Source organism: Ischnura elegans, chromosome 12, assembly GCF_921293095.1.
Source record: "Ischnura elegans chromosome 12, ioIscEleg1.1, whole genome shotgun sequence".
In the NCBI taxonomy this organism is placed as follows: Eukaryota; Metazoa; Arthropoda; class Insecta; order Odonata; family Coenagrionidae; genus Ischnura; species Ischnura elegans.
Genome location: NC_060257.1, coordinates 28,851,130 through 28,870,326, shown reverse-complemented (window position 1 = coordinate 28,870,326; position 19,197 = coordinate 28,851,130). Strand labels below are relative to the sequence as shown.

General features: G+C 36.8%; 2 protein-coding genes across 4 annotated transcripts in view; one reads left to right on the top strand and one right to left on the bottom strand.

The window, feature by feature from the left end:
• LOC124169339 (cohesin subunit SA-1-like) overlaps nucleotides 1-2,490 on the bottom strand; it is a 58,251-nt gene extending 55,761 nt beyond the window's left edge. Inside the window, exons 1-3 of the mRNA XM_046547921.1 lie at nucleotides 1,449-2,490; nucleotides 1,160-1,339; nucleotides 69-273 (exon numbers count right to left, since the gene is read on the bottom strand). Of these exons, the coding sequence (XP_046403877.1) occupies nucleotides 69-273; nucleotides 1,160-1,339; nucleotides 1,449-1,550 (487 nt within the window). The 5' untranslated portion in view covers nucleotides 1,551-2,490. The remainder of the gene's footprint in view (nucleotides 1-68; nucleotides 274-1,159; nucleotides 1,340-1,448) is intronic.
• Nucleotides 2,491-7,482: 4,992 nt separating this feature from the next.
• LOC124169817 overlaps nucleotides 7,483-19,197 on the top strand; it is a 61,886-nt gene continuing 50,171 nt past the window's right edge. For 2 of the 3 annotated variants that reach the window (XM_046548595.1, XM_046548593.1), the window contains exon 1: nucleotides 7,484-7,630. The gene's annotated coding sequence lies outside the window, so the exon portion shown is untranslated. Of the gene's footprint in view, nucleotides 7,631-19,197 lie in introns of all 3 variants that reach the window. The other variant, XM_046548594.1, reaches the window with a different exon arrangement.

Sequence of the window (19,197 nt, the reverse complement as noted above, 5' to 3'; positions counted from 1 at the left end):
GCTGCCCCCTCCTGCCCCTCGCTGAGTACGTCCATGCTTCCATTTACATGAAATCTCGAGTAACTCACCAATTAAAGTAGATCCATGTCGAAAATTTCTGTACGGTGATCGGCACAAAACATTGAGCAGTGCAGTGAGGTTCTCAGTAAAGAAGTTGTCCAGCAATATGCCACACCGACTCTCCAGAATGCAATTCAAGAATAGACTCAAATTTTTGGCGTAAAAATACATCTTGTCTTCGATCAGAGGTACAACTGGATCGCAACTTGCATCCTGAAATTCAATGACAACACTTAGGTATATAGTTTTGAGCATTCACAGAGTAATGATAACTTCTAGTTGGACTTTTCTCATGGACATAGCTTCTTGTATTGGACTCCAACAGAGAGGCTACACAAACACTTATGATAGCGCAGGCAAAATCAAAAAGTCCCTTATGTTAAGCGCCTATGAAAAGCCCACAGATTACTACGTAAATCCATACCTCCTGGTTCCTCTAAGCATTAATATTGCACAGCGAATGCCCAAGAAATGGTTAAATAGCCATTCTGGAGAACATTCAACGAATCCTCACAAGGAAACCCAACAAGATAAAATGCATTCAGAGAATGCTAGGGAACCTTTTAGAATATTTAAGGAACAAATACAAAATGTCTAAATCATTCAAATTTTGTTTTTTGAATACCAAATCCTCCAATGGCCAAAAATTTTGCAACGCTTAATGGAAGCATAAAAAAAGTTTCAAGAATACCAAATGCCCCCTCAAAAACTGGCAGGATGGGCATAAGGGTTCCTGACAAGGAGACTTGCCCTGGTCCACCAGTGCGATGAGGGGCAGGTTCCCTTTACTGTCCTCCATGCCATGTGCAGGGAGGACAATCAAGGAAACGTCGATATAGTCACAGGTACCACCAAAGGGGGTGAAAAGGAAATGAATACGAATTGCTTCCTTACACAGCAACATTGAATAAAAAGCTTCAAGTAGATGTGCAAAGCGAATGATTTCACTGCTTCATCTGCAATATCTAACGCCAGAATTTCGATGTAAATCAGCAGTAAAATCAAAAATAAATTTAATTCCTCCACAAAAATGAATCTCCTACAAATACTTACCGGCCAAAACAAAGATAGTGCAGGAAATGAGTAATATGATACTTACGAGTGCTTCCAACGTCTGTTCCACATTCTCAAGATAACATTGCCATCCTGTTGAATCACTTGGAATTACGCTTTCGACAATGACTGGGCACTTGCATGCTCGAAAAACCAAAGCCACAACCGAAATGAGAGCTTGGTTTTTTTGTTGCTCGTAGAGCTGGACCCATACCGAAACATGCGTCTGCAAGGAAGGGAGCGAGAAATGGCCACCATTATAAAAGCCATACGAAGAATAGCACGCGAGAAGTCATGATATGATACAACTCAAAGAATGAAAGAGAAAAAAATACCTTGACAATTTTACTAAACTGAAGCTTAGACTTATAAAGGTCATGATCGAGAGAATCTTCACTATAAGCTATTACATCGTTTCCTCCCGTGGCCATGGTCATTACAACGATTACAACACCGTGTCACAACCGGTCAATTGCACGTGGCGGACACGACTAGCGCTGTAAGGCGGTAAGGCTTTCTTTGAGGCGGAATCAACAAAACATGCGTAAAAGCAATCCAATTTACCCAATCTCAATTCCTCTGTTGAGGATTGGCTGGGGGCCTTTCCGCGCTTTGCGCCATCCTCAGGCTTTCAGCAGGTCTGTGAACCCAGGTCATGGGAAACTATTGTTGGGGAAGGAAATTTTCCTTGTTGCGGTAATTCATAGCCTGAAGAATAAAACGATTATCCAAAATAATAGTGTAGCATACGCATCAATCACTAGAAATCGCGGGTATGTTTCCAACTTGTAGTGATGTAGCCTCGACATAAGATTCGCGATTGTTGGATACGCGATGTACGGATTAATGCACCCACAGAGTAAGCAATTAATTCTAACTTTGCGAATGCACCGCGACACGTCATACGCAGTTTGTTTGTTGATTGGAATCATTCGAATGTTGTCGACAAGGATTGTAGAATTGCGGCTATTAAAAATGAAGGCGGCATTTCATTACGAGGACAAAGGAGAGATCATGCCAGGAGTTACGGAAGCATCGTCGTTTTCTCCAATGCCGACTTCCTTCGATGTCAGGAAAATTGCATTGTAACGAAATCTTAATCGCGGTCGGATGGTGGGGAAATAACGCACCGTTTTAATTTATGGCGATGTGATATAATGGTAAAATCGTTTTTCACAGGCGCATTTCAGATTATTTCTGTTCCGATGGGCAGTAGTCCGTTGAAATCAGTCGAGTATGATTCGGTATTTACATAGCGTTGAAAATAATTAGACAAAAGTATTGTTATTCCACCGAATTCAGAGTTTTATGATTCGGGAAGACATGAAAAGTGCTAGATTTAATAATTTTCCCTCGTTCAAACATCCCACCATCAAGACCCACTTCAAAAACCCCAGGGGTGCGTTCCGAATCACGCATCATGTGCATCGATGCGCATCAGGCCGTTCCGAATCAAGCATTGATGCGCATTGATGCGGCCCTGCATCGAGCATATTTCGAGGTTTCGGAAGCATCAACTCGCATCGGCTCGCATCAGAAATTCTTGATGCAGTTGATGCGAAGGCGAAAATGGGCGCAACCTTTAAAAATGTGACTGGTGTTTTGTGTTTGCATAGGGTGTTTACACGACTGTATTTTGCTTCTACTATCGTAGGAAAGAGTTTAAGGAGTTATAGATATTAGTTTTTGAAATAATTAGTCCATATAAAATTGAAAATGGGAAAATGTATATTCGTTGCGTTGAAGTGTGCGTGTATGTAACTTGTTTACAACCGTTATTAATTTCATTGGTGGTAAAAATGCAAAATACGATCTATAATTTCACACATTGATATGCTGGTGTGGTAGTTTTAACCGTAATGTTGCTTCTGTACACTAACTTGTGGAAATGTTCGACACTTTAACGTTATATTGTGAAAAGATAAGTTGAAAAGCTACATCAGGGAGTGTTCATAACACAGAGACTGTGGTTTATAGTATAATAGATTCTTCAAAATAACAATATAAGACTTTGTTCGTCGGAATATTACAATTGCTTACGCTTTGCATAATCTCATGGTCTATCATTTGAAGGCATATATGTTGCAAATTATTGCCATTTTGCCAAACGTTTATTAGCTATTTAATGTGCGAAATTATACATTCATTGCGAGTGAATTTCTTCGGTAGGTACTAAAATTATTTTCCCCTGCCACAGAGATTAGTTCACGTTATGGTACCACAAGTAAAGGGACAATCAGGGTAGTGATGCCGTGATAAATAACATCATCAATTAATTTATTTATACAAGGATCATGGATATGTGCTTGATTTACATGTACACTGCAGTGATGTGTGCTTGAAGAACCCCATCGAGTTGATTGAGTATTCAGTGTGTTTATATATTCAGTGCTATTATTTTATTCATAGCGTGTGATTTGGTAAGCCCGGATAAATACGTATTGCAGTACTGCAGTTAGTTTATAAATTGGCTCCAAATACTCTTTAATCGACGCATTGATGACGCGGCCAACTTACTTTCAGTGTCCTCCTAAATGCTATCCAAGTAAAGGCACACTTCTATCAATGTTATCAAAAGTAATGGGTTTCCAAAATGGTTCTCAGTTGAACTTGGGTATTCGTCTTAAGAAGCTGCATTACGTATATGATATCAAACATTGAAAAGTAAACAAAAACATTGAAAATCGGAAATCGCCATAACTATAGTGATTACCGGTTTTCAATGTTTACGTTCAACTTTAAGTCATAATTACACCATATAAAATTTTGTAAGATCAGAAGGAAATGCTAAATTCTATTTGATGAATGCCACTCTAAGTAATAATGGACAATTTCCAACTATCCAATCCACAAAATGTACCTAATTTTATTGTGATTAAGGCTTTTTTATGGACTCGGAACAGTAAAATATGTACCTATGTTGAAAAATGAGACATTGACCTACACTCCAAGAACTATTTTAACATGTTGTAGCTATTTATTTCTTAACTTTGCAACTAGGTTACAAGCACAACAACCTCCCTTCAACTAGTTGCTTCCATCAGCTACAAAATTCTATTCATTAATGCAGTTCAAATGCTTGCCATTGTTAAGCCCATTTGGAAGCACATTTGCTACCATATTTTGTTGACATGTAATCAGCAATTATTTTTTCCTTTGGCAACAGAGTTTTTAACAAAATGATGTCCAACCTCTGTTCTTTGACCTTCCATGCACCACACCAGTACCAAGTTTTTAATGCAGTTCTTTCCAATGATTTCTTTTACAATTCTGGAGAGTAAAATACCATTTTTTGCTCCAGTTGCCTAACTTACATACTCGCATTCTATTGTATACATAGCCACTGCACAGCACTGCTTTTTGTTTTCCCAAGCCACTGCTCCATTAACTAACTTGTCATGTATCCAGTACAGGACACTCAATCTATTTTGTCAATGGCAAAGTCAGCATTTTTGTATCCCTCCAGAAATGTTCCTGACTAAGAATAAGACATAAGATGATTTATAGTTCCCATCAAATATCTTAATATACTCTTTGCATATGCCCAGTATTGCATTGTAAAATCATCAATAAACCTTCTTAACTTTGACACTGCAAAGACACGATCTGGCCTTGTAAAAATCATTGCATACATAAGACAACCAATCAAAACTAGAAATGGAACATCAGGAAAAGTTTTTGGGTCACTGCAGGAGCTACATTCAAACCTGCGTCTATGAGACAAAGGTTGATTGCAGGTCAAGTTAGTAGATGACAAGGAGATTATGTGATCTGGTAGTTTTCGAGCCACTTAATTTTTTAAAGAAAACGTCTCTTCTGCTTCTCCTCCCTCGCTTCCAAACACTGACTCATTTTCTTGATTACTCTCAAAACTACTGTCTACATTAGTTGGAACTTTGTCATTACCCTCACAACTTGATTCAGGGATGGAGTCTTCATTACTTGATATTCTGATATTCCCCTCACTACCTTTGCCCTCACTGCCATTCTCTCTACTGTCAGGTTGAGGCTAGTAACTAATTATCCCTTATCCCCCTAAGAGCCTAGGTAGAACTAAAGAGTTACCAAGAGATATTTGGACTGGTTTGAGCTCCCCAAACATATTTACAAAGGATACTACATCACTTGCTTCGATGAATCTTCCCGCAATATCAGGGTCAGTCAAAAAATACCATTTTTGACTCCTCACCTTTGCCAATACTTTTTGCATTTGGCATCCAGCATCTTTCATTGCTCTTTAGCCACATAAGCATAGAAAATACATCCAAATACTTTTAGATGTCTTCGATTAAATTTTCGTTCAAACCATCTCTCCTCAGGTAATGCATTCCCTCCTGCTTTGGATGGTACTGTTTCGAGATATACAGCTTCTCAACAAGCTTCAACCCAATAATATTTTAGTGAATTGATGCCAGAGAGTTTGTACCTAGCTTTCTATTGGCTCAGCTAATCATTTCTGCTTGAAGATTATAAGATTTTGTAGTTAAATATTTTAGCACACATGCCCTTAACCTCCCCTGTTATGCCTGACCCATATATTCACCCCCATAATTTGTGTGCAGGCATTTCATATTGTTCCCTGTCTCATTCTCCATGCTTGCCTTAAAAATTGTATAGCATTGTAGGACTAAATGAGACTTCTTAATTTTAATAAAGAAAACAAAAACCTTTCTTGTGCAGACATCAGTGAAGGTGAGCATACATTGTCCTCGTCCTTTTTCTATTCCATGTTCCTATCCCTTTCTTTCCTTACCCCTGAATTTATATGCATATTTTACATAAATAACATAAATATATTTTCACCTATAATACCATCAGACCACACAATTCTGAGGGGATCAGACTTAATTTATTACATACAGCTTCCATTCTAGCGCTTATCTCGAATCATTTCTTTGCTAACTTGCCATCAACATATGCTATACAAGGCTGAAATTTATTATTAGGGGGACAATCCACACCACTGTCAACCACATTATAACCTGCATGTTACTCTGTCACAAGTCTGCTACTCTTGTGCCACAGACTTAGTAAACAGTCCTCTACTGCTTTGACAGTCAATCCTACATAACAAGTTGCATTACTTTTACTTTCTGAATAATATTTTTTCAAATCTTGACAACATATGCCATTTTCTTCAAAACTAGTGGCTAAATCACTCCTATTACTTCCAAAGATCTGGCATCAAGTAAGCTGTACCTAAATTCATTACACAAGACAGCTGTGTCTTTTTAACTAGCTTGCTTACAGACAGTACATTGGTTGATAAATTTGTAACATTTTGATCAGGAATATAGCACTTCACAGTGTGGGAACATGGGCACTTAGGGAGGAGAATGGGAGAGGCTGGAGGTGTTCGAGATGTGGGTAAGGAGAAAGTGAAGTGGACTGAGAGAAGAAAGAAGGTCAAGTGCGAGACATGTTGAGTGAGGAGAGACAGCTTCTGGATAGCATTCAAAGGAGACAGGAGATATGGATTAGGCAAGTACTGAGCTGGGAGTGGATGTTGAATTCACTATTAGGGCATAGAATGTTGGGTAAACAAAGGAGAGAATAGGATTTTTAGATAGCATGAAAAGGGTGAAGTTGTGAATTCAGGAGGGAAGTCCATGGGGGCAAGAGGGACTTTTGGAATGCTCCATGCAAACCTACCTTAATACCAAGCGGTAGAATACTTAAATAAAAATGTCTTGGAGTTTATTTTTAAGCATTATATATGCAGTATGAAAAAGTAATTGTGAAAATTTTATCGAGTATTCATTCCCGATTTTTATGAAAAAAAAATGTTTTCAAGTCGTATATCTTATCGGAAAGCCATAAATTGATGTCTAGCAGCTAAATCTACGTACTATTGATCGTAAAAATCTTATCTTCAAAACAATTTGACCCGTAAAACTCAATGATGGCTGAGATATACTATACACTACGCTTCCTTATTGACCGTTTTTCGAGTTAGCTGCACAAATTCCCGTCAATTCGCTCAGTCTATCACTATATTTTACGTAAATATGAGTTGCAAGTTACGGCTTGGAACTTTCGAACGACCGTAATGAATATAATTCAGTTTTAATATACGCATCAATAAACGTTGTTCGTCATCATGAGTACTATGCATATTAAATTTCGGCATATCAATCATTGTGTTATCGCTTAACCCGAACTATCTTCCAGCACTGCTGCCTGCGGGTATTTTGAACGGGGGAATACCTCCCGCTCATATCGCATCAAGCCGTTCCGAATCACGCATCAGCATAAGCGCATCAATGCCTTGATGCAATTTCGGAACGGCTGCATCAAGGTCATGCGTTGATGCGCATGATGCGTGATTCGGAACGCACCCCTGTTGCGTAGCTTTCACGCTCAACGACATCTTCATGGGATTCATCGGAACTAGCGTTCTCAATTTGGGCCTTGGGCGTAATGTGGAATTTGTCAGGTGGGATAATGTCAAACAGGCTGTGAATCTTTCTATCGAGTAAATTGCTGTACATTCGAACACTACGTCGCCTATCCTGAGGTAAGACACTATTGACAGTTTACTTTTGTGTTATGTCGAGAAATTGGCGCAGGAATGTTTCCATTATGGTTCATATTGAGGTGGCTCAACTTGTGGAAGGTTGAGAGCCTTATTGATATAACACGGTGGTATATTGGTTCTTGGAAAAGAAAACTAGGTAATACATTATATTTTTTGTGAACCCTTCTGTAAAGTGTTCACATTTTTTCCGCAAGGGCAAAGGGGCGTGTGTACTCGACCTGGGAGTAACGTGTTTACGCTTGCTAAGGATACGCCCGGTTGTAAATGACATTCTTTTGTGTGATGTGTCAATGATCCTGTATTAGCTTATCGTAACTTTCTTATGAGCTTAATTCGAATGACATTGAATGTCTTTGAGGTGACTCGACTAGCGCTTCATTGATATTTTTCTGTATTGACGATTACTTGGTCAGTCACCTTGTTATTTATCTTGCTTGCTCTAAATTATTGTAGGATGCCTGTACCTATCTCAAATTTTTAGTTAGCCTGCTGAGTTCGTTTTTCTTTTTATGTGGAACTCGCGGCTAAGATAAATATGTCTCAGTTTCGTGAAGTTCAACTTGTTGGGTCAAGTTCTCTTAAAAATATGCTGCAGTTCAGGACCTATTGCTTTGGATGATAGGGCGTTTAAAAGTTTATTTTGACTTCATTGTGAGGGAAGAGTTCATTTATAGCCTTTTTCGTTTGTCTTGCCCCCTCGGCAACCATCCTTCGAAATTTGTTACTTCAGGTTGGTTTGTGTTCGTTTCCTCCGAATTTAAGTAGTGGAGTAATACCGCCAACGAGGCACTTATTTTTCTTGATCAGACGGAATTATAATTTCTGCTAGTTTAATACAACCTAAACGTTATACTCAAAGACATAGTTAAAAATGAAAACAATCCCAAATTATAACACACTGATTCATGATGCTTTAAAATATCCCCATATTTCGTAAATAGTAAAGGAATTTTTTTTCTCAGTTATGATTACCACCTGTGTACCCAATTTAAGTTTATTGCGAGCAGGTGCTATGAACCTAACTAATCATCGAGGGAATAATTTTTTCACCGTAAAAATAGCGGCCTAAGTTCATGATGATCTTATCACTGATTTGAATTTGTGGATTTGGTCTATATATTTTTTCATTTGAACTATTGATTCCTGTCCATGGATGTGCATTCATCATAAGCAAACTCTTCATGTGGCAGGAAAAGGAAATTCTTCTAATATATGCATAATTTAATTTTCTTTTACTGGCCAATAAATCATTCAACTGATGATAATATTACCAGCTTTTGTTGCCTGTATGCATATGTTCATGAAAATTGGGGAAGAAAAGAATATTTATTATATTTTGATCTGTTGCTTCATCTGTACTATTTATCACTCACTGTACTGGTGTTCCTAAATCAAATCTCGTTATCTGTTTATTAATGATGCAAAGATGTGTTATTTTCTGAAAATAAAATGGCATTTGATAAGGCATGGATACCAGCGAAGCCAATGGTAATGGCTGTGCCCTGAAATCTTCCAAAATCAGCAGTGTGGGGTACTGGATTTATCCAATACCATTTTTGTTAAAATTATCTTATAAAATAACTAAATTTATCAAAAACAGCATTGATTTACTCCAGTACCCCACACTGCTGTTTTTATTGTGCTGCTGTGTTTTATAATTAGAGTTTTGAGTATGAAATTCCTGTTTTCCCCTCAATTCTTGCTCCTGTGCAAGTTAAAGCACGTTTACATTCTTCCCCACAAAGTTGCTCCGAGGTAGGGGCTTTTAGGACACCATCCGTTAATAGAAATGAAATGGCATTTAAAAAAAGTGAGCAATGGAGATACTTGACAGATGAGTCGCACCTAGCATATATTACAGGGTTCCCACTCAACCGTGAAAACCTTAAAACAGTGAATAAGCCGTGAATTTCGTCCACCGTGAAATAGCCTGGAAATAGCCGTGATATTCGTCGTGAAACCTTAAAAACCTCTCAAACTTGATTTTAGATCTACGATTGACGGATCAAAAGAAAAATAGGTCAGTCAACTCGCAGATACTGTCCATGCATTTACCTGCACACGTATATTCGAAGTGCAAATATTGGTCCATGTCTCATGACGACATGCAGACCTTAAGGCTGTGATTGGACGACCTCGTCACTTCCCTGTCACCCTCCATTTTCTCACTCACAACCTTTAGCCGGCCCTAAAATTTGCTAACAATAATAGGCGACGTCATAAGAGCACTCTCATTGCTGCATTTTGCGTTCCCGGCGTTTATCGCGTTTGCTATATTTTTATTTAACGTGCGGCCAGTGATTTTTATGAGATCAATATTTCTTCCTAAAATGGCTTATCAACAGACCGTGAATTTGATGCAATTTGAACTGTGAAAAACTGGAAAAAACCGTGAATTTTATACAGTGAAACCTCGATATAACGACACCCCACGGTGCACTAATAAACACTCGCTATAGCGAATTGTCGCTTTACCGGAGGTGGAGCAAATAATAGCCAATATACCTGTTGCGAACAGATATACAGGAACAGGGCGGTGATTCTCGTTCTCCTTTCGCTCGGGTCCCCGCTTCGCTACGGCAACTCGAAGCGTAGCGAAAATTTTCTCCGCGATTATTCTCGTTCTTTTCGCTCCTCCTATCGCTACAGTTCGGGTAACTTCGTTCTCTTAGCGAAATACTGTGATGTAGGTAATAAAGAATACCCGTAAGTGGATAATTCTCATACCAACAATTGAACGCGAAAAGTGAAACAAACGAAAGTCGGAATTGGAAAATCGAGTGTGGAGTATGATGAAAGGTTTGTTTACGTTTGTTTTGAAGTGATGGTTAGCCTTAAAAACGAAGATGAAGCCAATATTTTCGGTTTTAATCGTTGACGATTAATATGGTCAATCATCTGTGTGTCGTTAAATAAAAGTACTCGCGTCGATTTGTGAATATTTAGTAAGTAAAAGTGTTAATTTTATGAGTGCTGCGATACCATAAATTACACGGAGATAATGAATGACTATTTGTGGATCGAATGAAATTGGAGTTCCTTTGCAAGAAATAGTGATAAATTAACCCTGTTTGTGCTTATTACACGGGAACGAAGATTCTCATTTGTATTGTGAAACCAATTGAAATGGCTTTCTATTGAGTAGACCACCCGAGCGATTTTAGGAACATTTTGTGGCTACAATGTAATCATAATTACGATAAATTTTAATCATACTTTTGCAGTAAGATATATCTTCTTAGCGTAAGTTTGGCCCCTACGCTATCATATCATCATCTCTGCGTTCCTTACGGAATTAAGAATACCTTGCAAGTTGTGAATAATCAAAGCCTTTCCTGTTTTCAAAGTACTCACCATGGCCATAATTTCAATAACAGAATTTATAACCAACCACCGTCTAATAGACAAATTAATCTGTGTTCATTATAAATGATAACGTGCAGAATGACTTCTGTCACACTGAAGATGTCATTGTTATGAACAATTAATTCATAAATAATTCATTGTAATTCCTTTGATTATTTTGTGTTTTTATAGAAAAATTGTCAGTTTTATTAAAATGTTCACAATAAGGAGGTATCTTTAGGCATATGCCACTCATGTAAGACACGAAGAGAATTGAGCCATATAATAGTCAGCTAGCAGCAGATATTTCATAACTTTAAATTATCTCATCTTATTTATGACTATATATATATATACTGTTGAGAAGCAATACATTTCATGAAATCCATAATATCTGGCAAATAAAATTTAAATAAGGGACAGAACTAAGTTTAAATTTCTTCATTAGAGAGACAAAAACCTGTTGAAACTGTTGCACATACTGTGAAACGTTAGAAAATATCAATGATTCTGATAAATATTCTGAAATATTGTTACTGGGTGATTTTAACTTACCGCAGATTGTGTCCTGGGATTTTTTGGAATCTAATGATTTAATGACTAGAACATTAATAACTCCACCTGTTAGAACTCTACCATATGTGTTGCGGATATCATTCACCTGCTTAAGCTGTAGATAGTATTAGAAGGTATTTGATAAACTACTTGATTTAATTTTTACCAACACATGTTCAGTGACAACTTCCCAGGAATGCTGCTCTCTTCTTAGTTGTGACGTCTATCATCCTGCACTTAATATTTCCTGCACTCTTAAGAGTCACATGAAGTATACGGACTTTGTAGTGTCTAATATAACTTCAAGAAATGTGATTTTGTCTCATTGAACAATTATTTACTGAAAGTTAATTGGTGCAATAAACTTGAAAAGCTCTCTACTAATGAGGCCTTTGATCATTTTTACTCAATAATATATCAAGGTCTACAACAGTTTACTCCAATTACAACTATTAAGTCCAGCAACTATCCCCATTGGTTTAGCTATGAACTAAGAAAAATGATTAGTGTAAAAAAGTCACTTTATAAACAAACTGGTTTACATCGTGATTATGTTAGATTTTCAGAAATTAGGTCTGAATGTGCCAAATTGATAAAAATCTGTCACAATAGTTATATGTCTCAATTGGAGGCATCAATTACTGGTAATATTAAGCGCTTTTGGAGTCATGTAAATGCAATAAGACGTACGGGTAGATTACCAAATTTAATGTGTTTTCAAGATCAAATTGTTGACTCGAGTGAAGGGATAGCCAATTTATTTGCTAAATATTTTTCACTGTGTATAGGAAACATGATAATGCTCCTATTCCAGGCTACTCATTACATTCTTTTTTTACTATAGCATCGTTAATGATTTCAGTTAACGAAATTGAACATTAACTTGGTAATCTTGATCTAAACAAAGGCTCTGGTTCTGATGAGCTTCCTCCCCTATTTTTGAAGATGTGTCTAACCCCATTACTGTATCCACTAATCATACTTTTTAATAAATCCCTCAGTAGTGGCATCTTCCCTGACTCCCTAAAATCCACTTACATAATACCTGTGCATAAAGAGGGTAAAAGAAATGTTATCTCTAATTATCGCCCTATTTGCCAAACTATCAGCATTGGCCAAAGTTTATGAATCACTGGTTGTAGATAAACTTAGTTCTACTATTAACAGCATAATCATTCCAGGAGAACATGGTTTCATTAAAGGTCGCTCTACTTTGACTAATCTTCTTACTTTTCAAAACATTTGCTGAAAGCTATGGAAAATGGTACTCAAACAGATGTAATCTATACCGATTTTCTAAAGCATTTGACTCGGTCAATCAAAAAGTTCTCCTGGTGAAACTGAAGATTTTTTTATGGTACTTCTGGAGTTCCACAAGGCTCTCATTTGGTTTGTTGCTTTTCAATGTTTTTATAAATGATATCAAGGATGTCCTTGACCCTGTTTCTTCTCTACTCTATGCAGATGACCTAAAGATTTTCCAAACCATTCATTCTGAAATGGACTCTGTGTATTTACAAAACAGTCTACAAAGGCTTGAAAAATGGTGTAGTCTCAACTATCTGAATTTGAATATTAAAAAGTGCTATACTGTTTCCTTCCATATAAAAAAAAGCCATTTCAATTTCAATACAAATTAAATGGAATTGCTCTTTCACAACAATCCCATATAAAAGACTTACGGGTAATATGTATTTGATTTCAAGCTTAACTTTCTGCAACACCTGAATTATATTCAAGCAAAATCGTTTAGAGCTCTATGCCTTATTTCAAGATTTGTTAAAAACTTTAATAGTATTGAAATTTACAAAGTGCTGTATACATCTTTAGTCAGATCAAACTGTGAGTACAGCTCTGTTGTATGGTCTCCTTTCTATGTCTCTCACATTAATACCTTAGAGTCCATCCAAAGGAAGTTTGTTTGAATGGTTTCGATAAAGTTTCGACTATTTTATAAGGACTATAGCTATTCTGCCATATTGCCTTTGTTTAATGTTCCATCCATGTTTAAGCGGAGACAGTGCTCTAATATTATTTTCCTTTATAAGCTGTTAAATAACCTAGTTGATTCCCCTGTCCTATTAAGAGAAATATTCATGAAAGTCCCTTCTTACTCCACTAGATGTGACACTCTTTTTGACATTAGCCATCACTCACACAACTACACCTACTTTTCCCCATTGCAGCAAATAATGCGTGACGGCAATTTATGTCTCAAGGTGGACCTATTTTTTGATTCTTTACCTTCTATATTGAGGTACCTGAAAGGAATACCAGATAAGATGTTACCTATTACATAATTAACTATTACAATATGTATATTTTTGTCACTGTTATGATATTTTACGAAGAATTTTATGCTTTGTAATTGGGCCTTGGCCCCTTAATTAATAAAATGTGAAATATGACACCAAGTAGCCCTTACCATTGAAATATAAGGTGAAATATATTTTGATACTGGCTGTCAATAGTGTAGTTGATAGGAAACTATGAAGATACACTTTTGTATGTTCCACAAGAGTTTTAATACTGACCCAGGTTTCGACAGTACACTATGTCATTATCAAGGTGAATATACACAAGACTTGCGAGCTTATATATACCTTAGGAAAGGGTGGGGGTTAAGACAGGGAGGAGGTGGTGATGGTGGGAGGGGGAAGAGCTAACGAGGAAATAGGTTCCTCAAGGTCAGTGGGTTTACTTGCTGAGTCCAGGAGAACGTGTAGTTGATATTGTAATAGGGAGGACAGTGAGTCTTAATGGTAATGCCATTGAGAATGTATTCATTGCCATCATAAAATTGAATTGATGTTCAGAAATCACTGATTATGAACATAATTTCACAGTCTAAAATTAAAATTAGAGAAGATTGAATATAGTTTGAATACTTATGCATAACCCTACAGCAGTTACTTCAAGGGCTTATGGCCTAGTAAACTTGCCATCCAATTATTAAATAAATGTAAATTTTGCAACAAACCTTTCATACTTAACAAGTAGGCTGCATGTTGTTACAACAATATGCTTCTGTAACAAAATATTGCTACTCTTTTTGGCTCATAGCTTGGGATGGGGGATCTATTGTTTATGTAAAAACTATTTTTGCAAACCTTGTGTTAGAATATGTTTTAAGTGCTATCGTAACTAGACTTCATATCTTATCAACAGCAAAGGCTTGTATTCTATTAAAGATTTAAGGAAAAGAGATGGGGTGCAAAGATATTAAAAATAAGACACGGTCTCTGGTGTTATTTTGTGGAATTGCTTCATTGCAGAATAAATTAAATAACTTTGTTTTATTCCACACTTTATTTTAAATAGCATGCCCCGGTTCCAGCATCTAATGTTATCATCAGGTGAAAGTACCTGCTTTCATCTGATGATAGCATGAGATGCTGGAACCCGAATGGTGCTATTTAAAATAAAGTGTGGAATAAAACAAAGTTATTTAATTTATACTATAAGATATTAAAGTTGCTGGGTTCAATTTATTAAAAAATCTGTTGAAAAACATATCTAATCATAATGAAAGCATGAAATTTCAACTCTCAGTGGTGTTTATGGATACTATACTATACATGTGATCCATATTTTCTTTTATTCTCAGCCCAAATATATGAAGCTTTCATTGAGCATGTTTGAAATATTTAGCTGAGTACTAAATTATACAAAGACAGTAGTGGATCCAGGATAGGGACAACAGGGGGAGGGTCTAGGTGAGGTTAAAATCCAGCTGTAGCGGGGGTCAGAAAAAATCACCATTCCCTCTAGTGCAAATTGGATACCCAAGTGGAGTAAATTGGATAGCCCCCCCCCCTCCCCCCATAGATCCGCCTCTGTACAAGGATACAGTTATTTATATAGCATTTGAAGAATTTATTCGTATCAAATGTAAAGCATAAGGATTCCATCATGATGACTCCATTGCACCTGTCCTTTTGGGATATGGGTTTTCAAAGGAATTATGTTGTTACCTGGTGTTACAGTAAATAATTTTTTTTACTACCCTTCCCTTCTGGGGTCATTCTTTCAAATGCTGCACCAAGTAATCTCTGAATGCATCACATTGACATCACTCACTTATAATTAATGTATGTGCCTCCATTATCATAAAAGCGATAATATGAATTCCTCAAACAATTTTATCGCAACATGTTCTATTTATGAAGTGATTATAGAAGCAATTTCCCTCACATCCACTCCACTTTCATAGATCTATTAAGGCAATTTGCCTTTGTGACATGATCATAGACTTATTCTCATTACATTCGTTACAGCTATCATGTTAAAATATATCTCCAGCAATGCAGATCGGGGCGAGACAGATAGGGAATAAATAAAAAGAGGAGAATCACAGGGAAAATAACAGCACCAAAGTGCAAAAAGAAGTTGATTAAGAGATATGGAGTACGGTTTAGTATGAAACTGGTACTTTTGACCCAGAAGAAGGATAAGAATAGAGGTATACAGGAATGTATAGATAACATTGACATAGGAAAAGAAAGTAGGAAGTGATAGTAGGAAACCTGATAAGTGAGGAAAGGGAATAATTGCAGGAGATAAATTAGATATAAATGATGTAGATGAAGTGTGCATCAAGCTTGAAATGCAGACAAAAGTGATTAAGGTAAAGATTTTGAGTAACAAGCAAGGGCAGGGAGACAATAGTTCTGGAATTAATGGAAGAACTATGTATGTTACAAAGAACTATGTCAACCTTAATGAGTAGATCACTTCTAACAGTATGTAATGGAATGAGATATCTTGTCATACATTGTTATAAGTGTTGAAGATATTATACCTAATGGATTTTTGAAATTTTTCACTCATTAGTGATAGTCCAATGGATGGAAAATGAAAAAAATTAATAAAAGCTATGTATGGGATTGAAATCCCAAGAAACTAACATGTGTACCAGATATGTGATGTAAAATGACTTATAGGAATATGTCTTCACTTATCCTTTTGAAACTTATTAAACATATTAATTAGTAAAATGTCGACAAGTAGTGGTAAAGGTTAATATTTTAGGAAAAAACAACGCCAAGAATTCCATTCAAGACTTTGAAAGAGTTATTAGTAAAATTAGAAATTGCAATATTTCCACTGACAATGAGTTTATTATGCTAAAACTCAGTAGAAATATTGCAAACTCTAATTTTACTAATATGAAGAACTTCCACCATATCTTGCCCAACGCCATACAACATACTTTGAAAGAGCTTATCGATGAAAAATTTTCAGTGGTCACTGATGAGCATGGAAAATAATGGGTGGTGAATGCAGTCATTTCCTGTAAATTCAGCCTCATTAGCAAATACATAGGTATACGGACAACAGCTTCCCCCAATTGCCCAGCTGGCTCAATATTATAAGAAATACAACTGACTCTGATTGTTTCAAACATTCCATTAGCAGACAAGGATTGAGAACCTTAATATAGTATTTCTTTGATTAATCTGGCTTTGATGTTCTATGATTCTTCAGCTCTCCTTGAATTAAGGCTCAATGGGGAACTTGCATGAATTTTTTTTATTTCACAGGCGGACAGAAAATTATTTTCTGAATACAACAAAGAAAACCGCATGTATATCTGAGTTTTCCTTCGCGAGATATTTAATGATAAATATAACGAATTTTAAAGCGCGGGAAAAACTCCCTCACCCCCCAAGCCACTGCCGACGAAGCCTCGATGACGTCAAAGGTGCCTAAACATCACGCGAAGCTATTGTTGTGATAGTTTGTAATAGTTACCAGCAGTTGTGAGAGCTTCGTTTGTTAGACGTGTTGATTATTTTATATTTAAAGATAAATATCCGACGATAGAGGCTTGGAAGCCCTCATATTTTGCATTATTTATAATATTAATATCTGAGTAAGGGCATAAAATATAAAACTGGAGCAGTTAAACCAAAAATTTTATAATACCTAAATAACATCGTTGCAGGAGTCTGAGCCACGGCCATTGGAAGGGGGATACGTTAATTGTAAGTTGATGTTATCGACGGCATATCATTCATTTAAGTATGTAATTAGAACGATTTTGATGTTTACTAATGTCCGCTTAGCTTTTATATACAATAACTTTATCCGTTTATTCGTAGGTACCGGAGAATTCGTCGTTTAGGACTGTCTGTGCTTGTATTATGGGGTGAATTCCAGTCAATGCAACTTTTGCTCGCTGATTGGAGACATCTAGCAACATTTTTGTGCCAAAATAGTGTTATTTTCAACGTGACGCTACTGCTAAAAATCACAGTGCCAGTGGTTGTAATGCACAAAGTTTGACACGGTTGAAAAATATCGGCCAAGAGTTATCAGTGCTCCATCGTGATTGAATTGTAAAAAGTGCTATTACGCTATCGATAAATGTCTAACAGTGGTGTAAAAATTGTTAGTGGCGTGCTAATCTCCGTTGCTCACCGTAGACATGACATTTCACGATCACGCTATTAAAATAAAAACTGTGTGTGAAGTTTGTTATTCCATTATTTCAACGAATAGTAGTGAGAAAAGTCACCTGTATCACTTGTGTGGGCTAATTTAAGGGTTTAAATCAGTGAATAAATAGTTGTTTTCATCATAACGAGTTCTGTTATTGTAAGTTGTACGTGATGAATATAAGAATGTGACAGTGACATCCAGTTTTTGATAAGAGTATTTGCCTATTTCCCACTATAATTTTATGGTATATGCTAGTATATTGTTTATGGATTTACCTGTATTATTGAAATAGGTTTTAGCTTGTGTGTGTGTTGGCAGCGGAACCGATTCGCGATTTCACATGTGGATAGTGTGCAGACTGTTTTGCTGTGAATTCGTACCGTAGGACGGATAGGACTACCTTCTCCGCTAATTCGGCGTTGCCAAATTCAACAGCACAGCTTACTCTAATGTCAACAGCACAGCATACGATCGTTATCCTCCAGTATTACTTACAAGTTTCTTTTACAACTCGATTTGCCGCCGACGTATAGCAATAATTTGTCTTAACAAATTCCATGAGGGTCGTGGCATCAATTTTTGGTGTCCTAAAAAAAGGTTGGTGTCCTAACACCCCATGCCACACGCCTTTTATGCGGCTTGCGGGGTATTATGTAGATGTAGATGAGTTTCAGGTGTACTAATCGAACGAGTGGCAACGTTATCATCCATTTTTCTGATAACTAAAACATACGAATTGAAACGCTTGTACTTCATCATCCCGATGCCGCATTATTAATGTCCCAAGTAATAATCTAGGCACAATAGCAATAGGAAAACTTGCCCAAGAATAACAGAACAAAATAAAGTGACGATGAGCGGCTAAATACTCCCTCAAAACAAATTTTACACCATGCGCTCAGCGTATTTCCCTACTCCCTACGGTTGTTTAGGCACCTATGACGTCACGCCTGGCCTCGGCAACGTTCGGGTGTCTTCGCGCAGTGGTCGGCTCAGAGAAATTTTTCTCGATTTTAAATGCAATTTTTTTAATTCTTTTGATGTTGAATGGAGAAACTGAAGGTATTTTTGCGAGCTAATGTATCCATTTGACTTATTCAAAATAGTTTTTAGAGCAATCTACGACCCATGCAAGTTCCTCATTATGTGGAATAAAATCAAACTTTTTCAGGATAAAGTATCATTTTGTTTACTTTCACTAT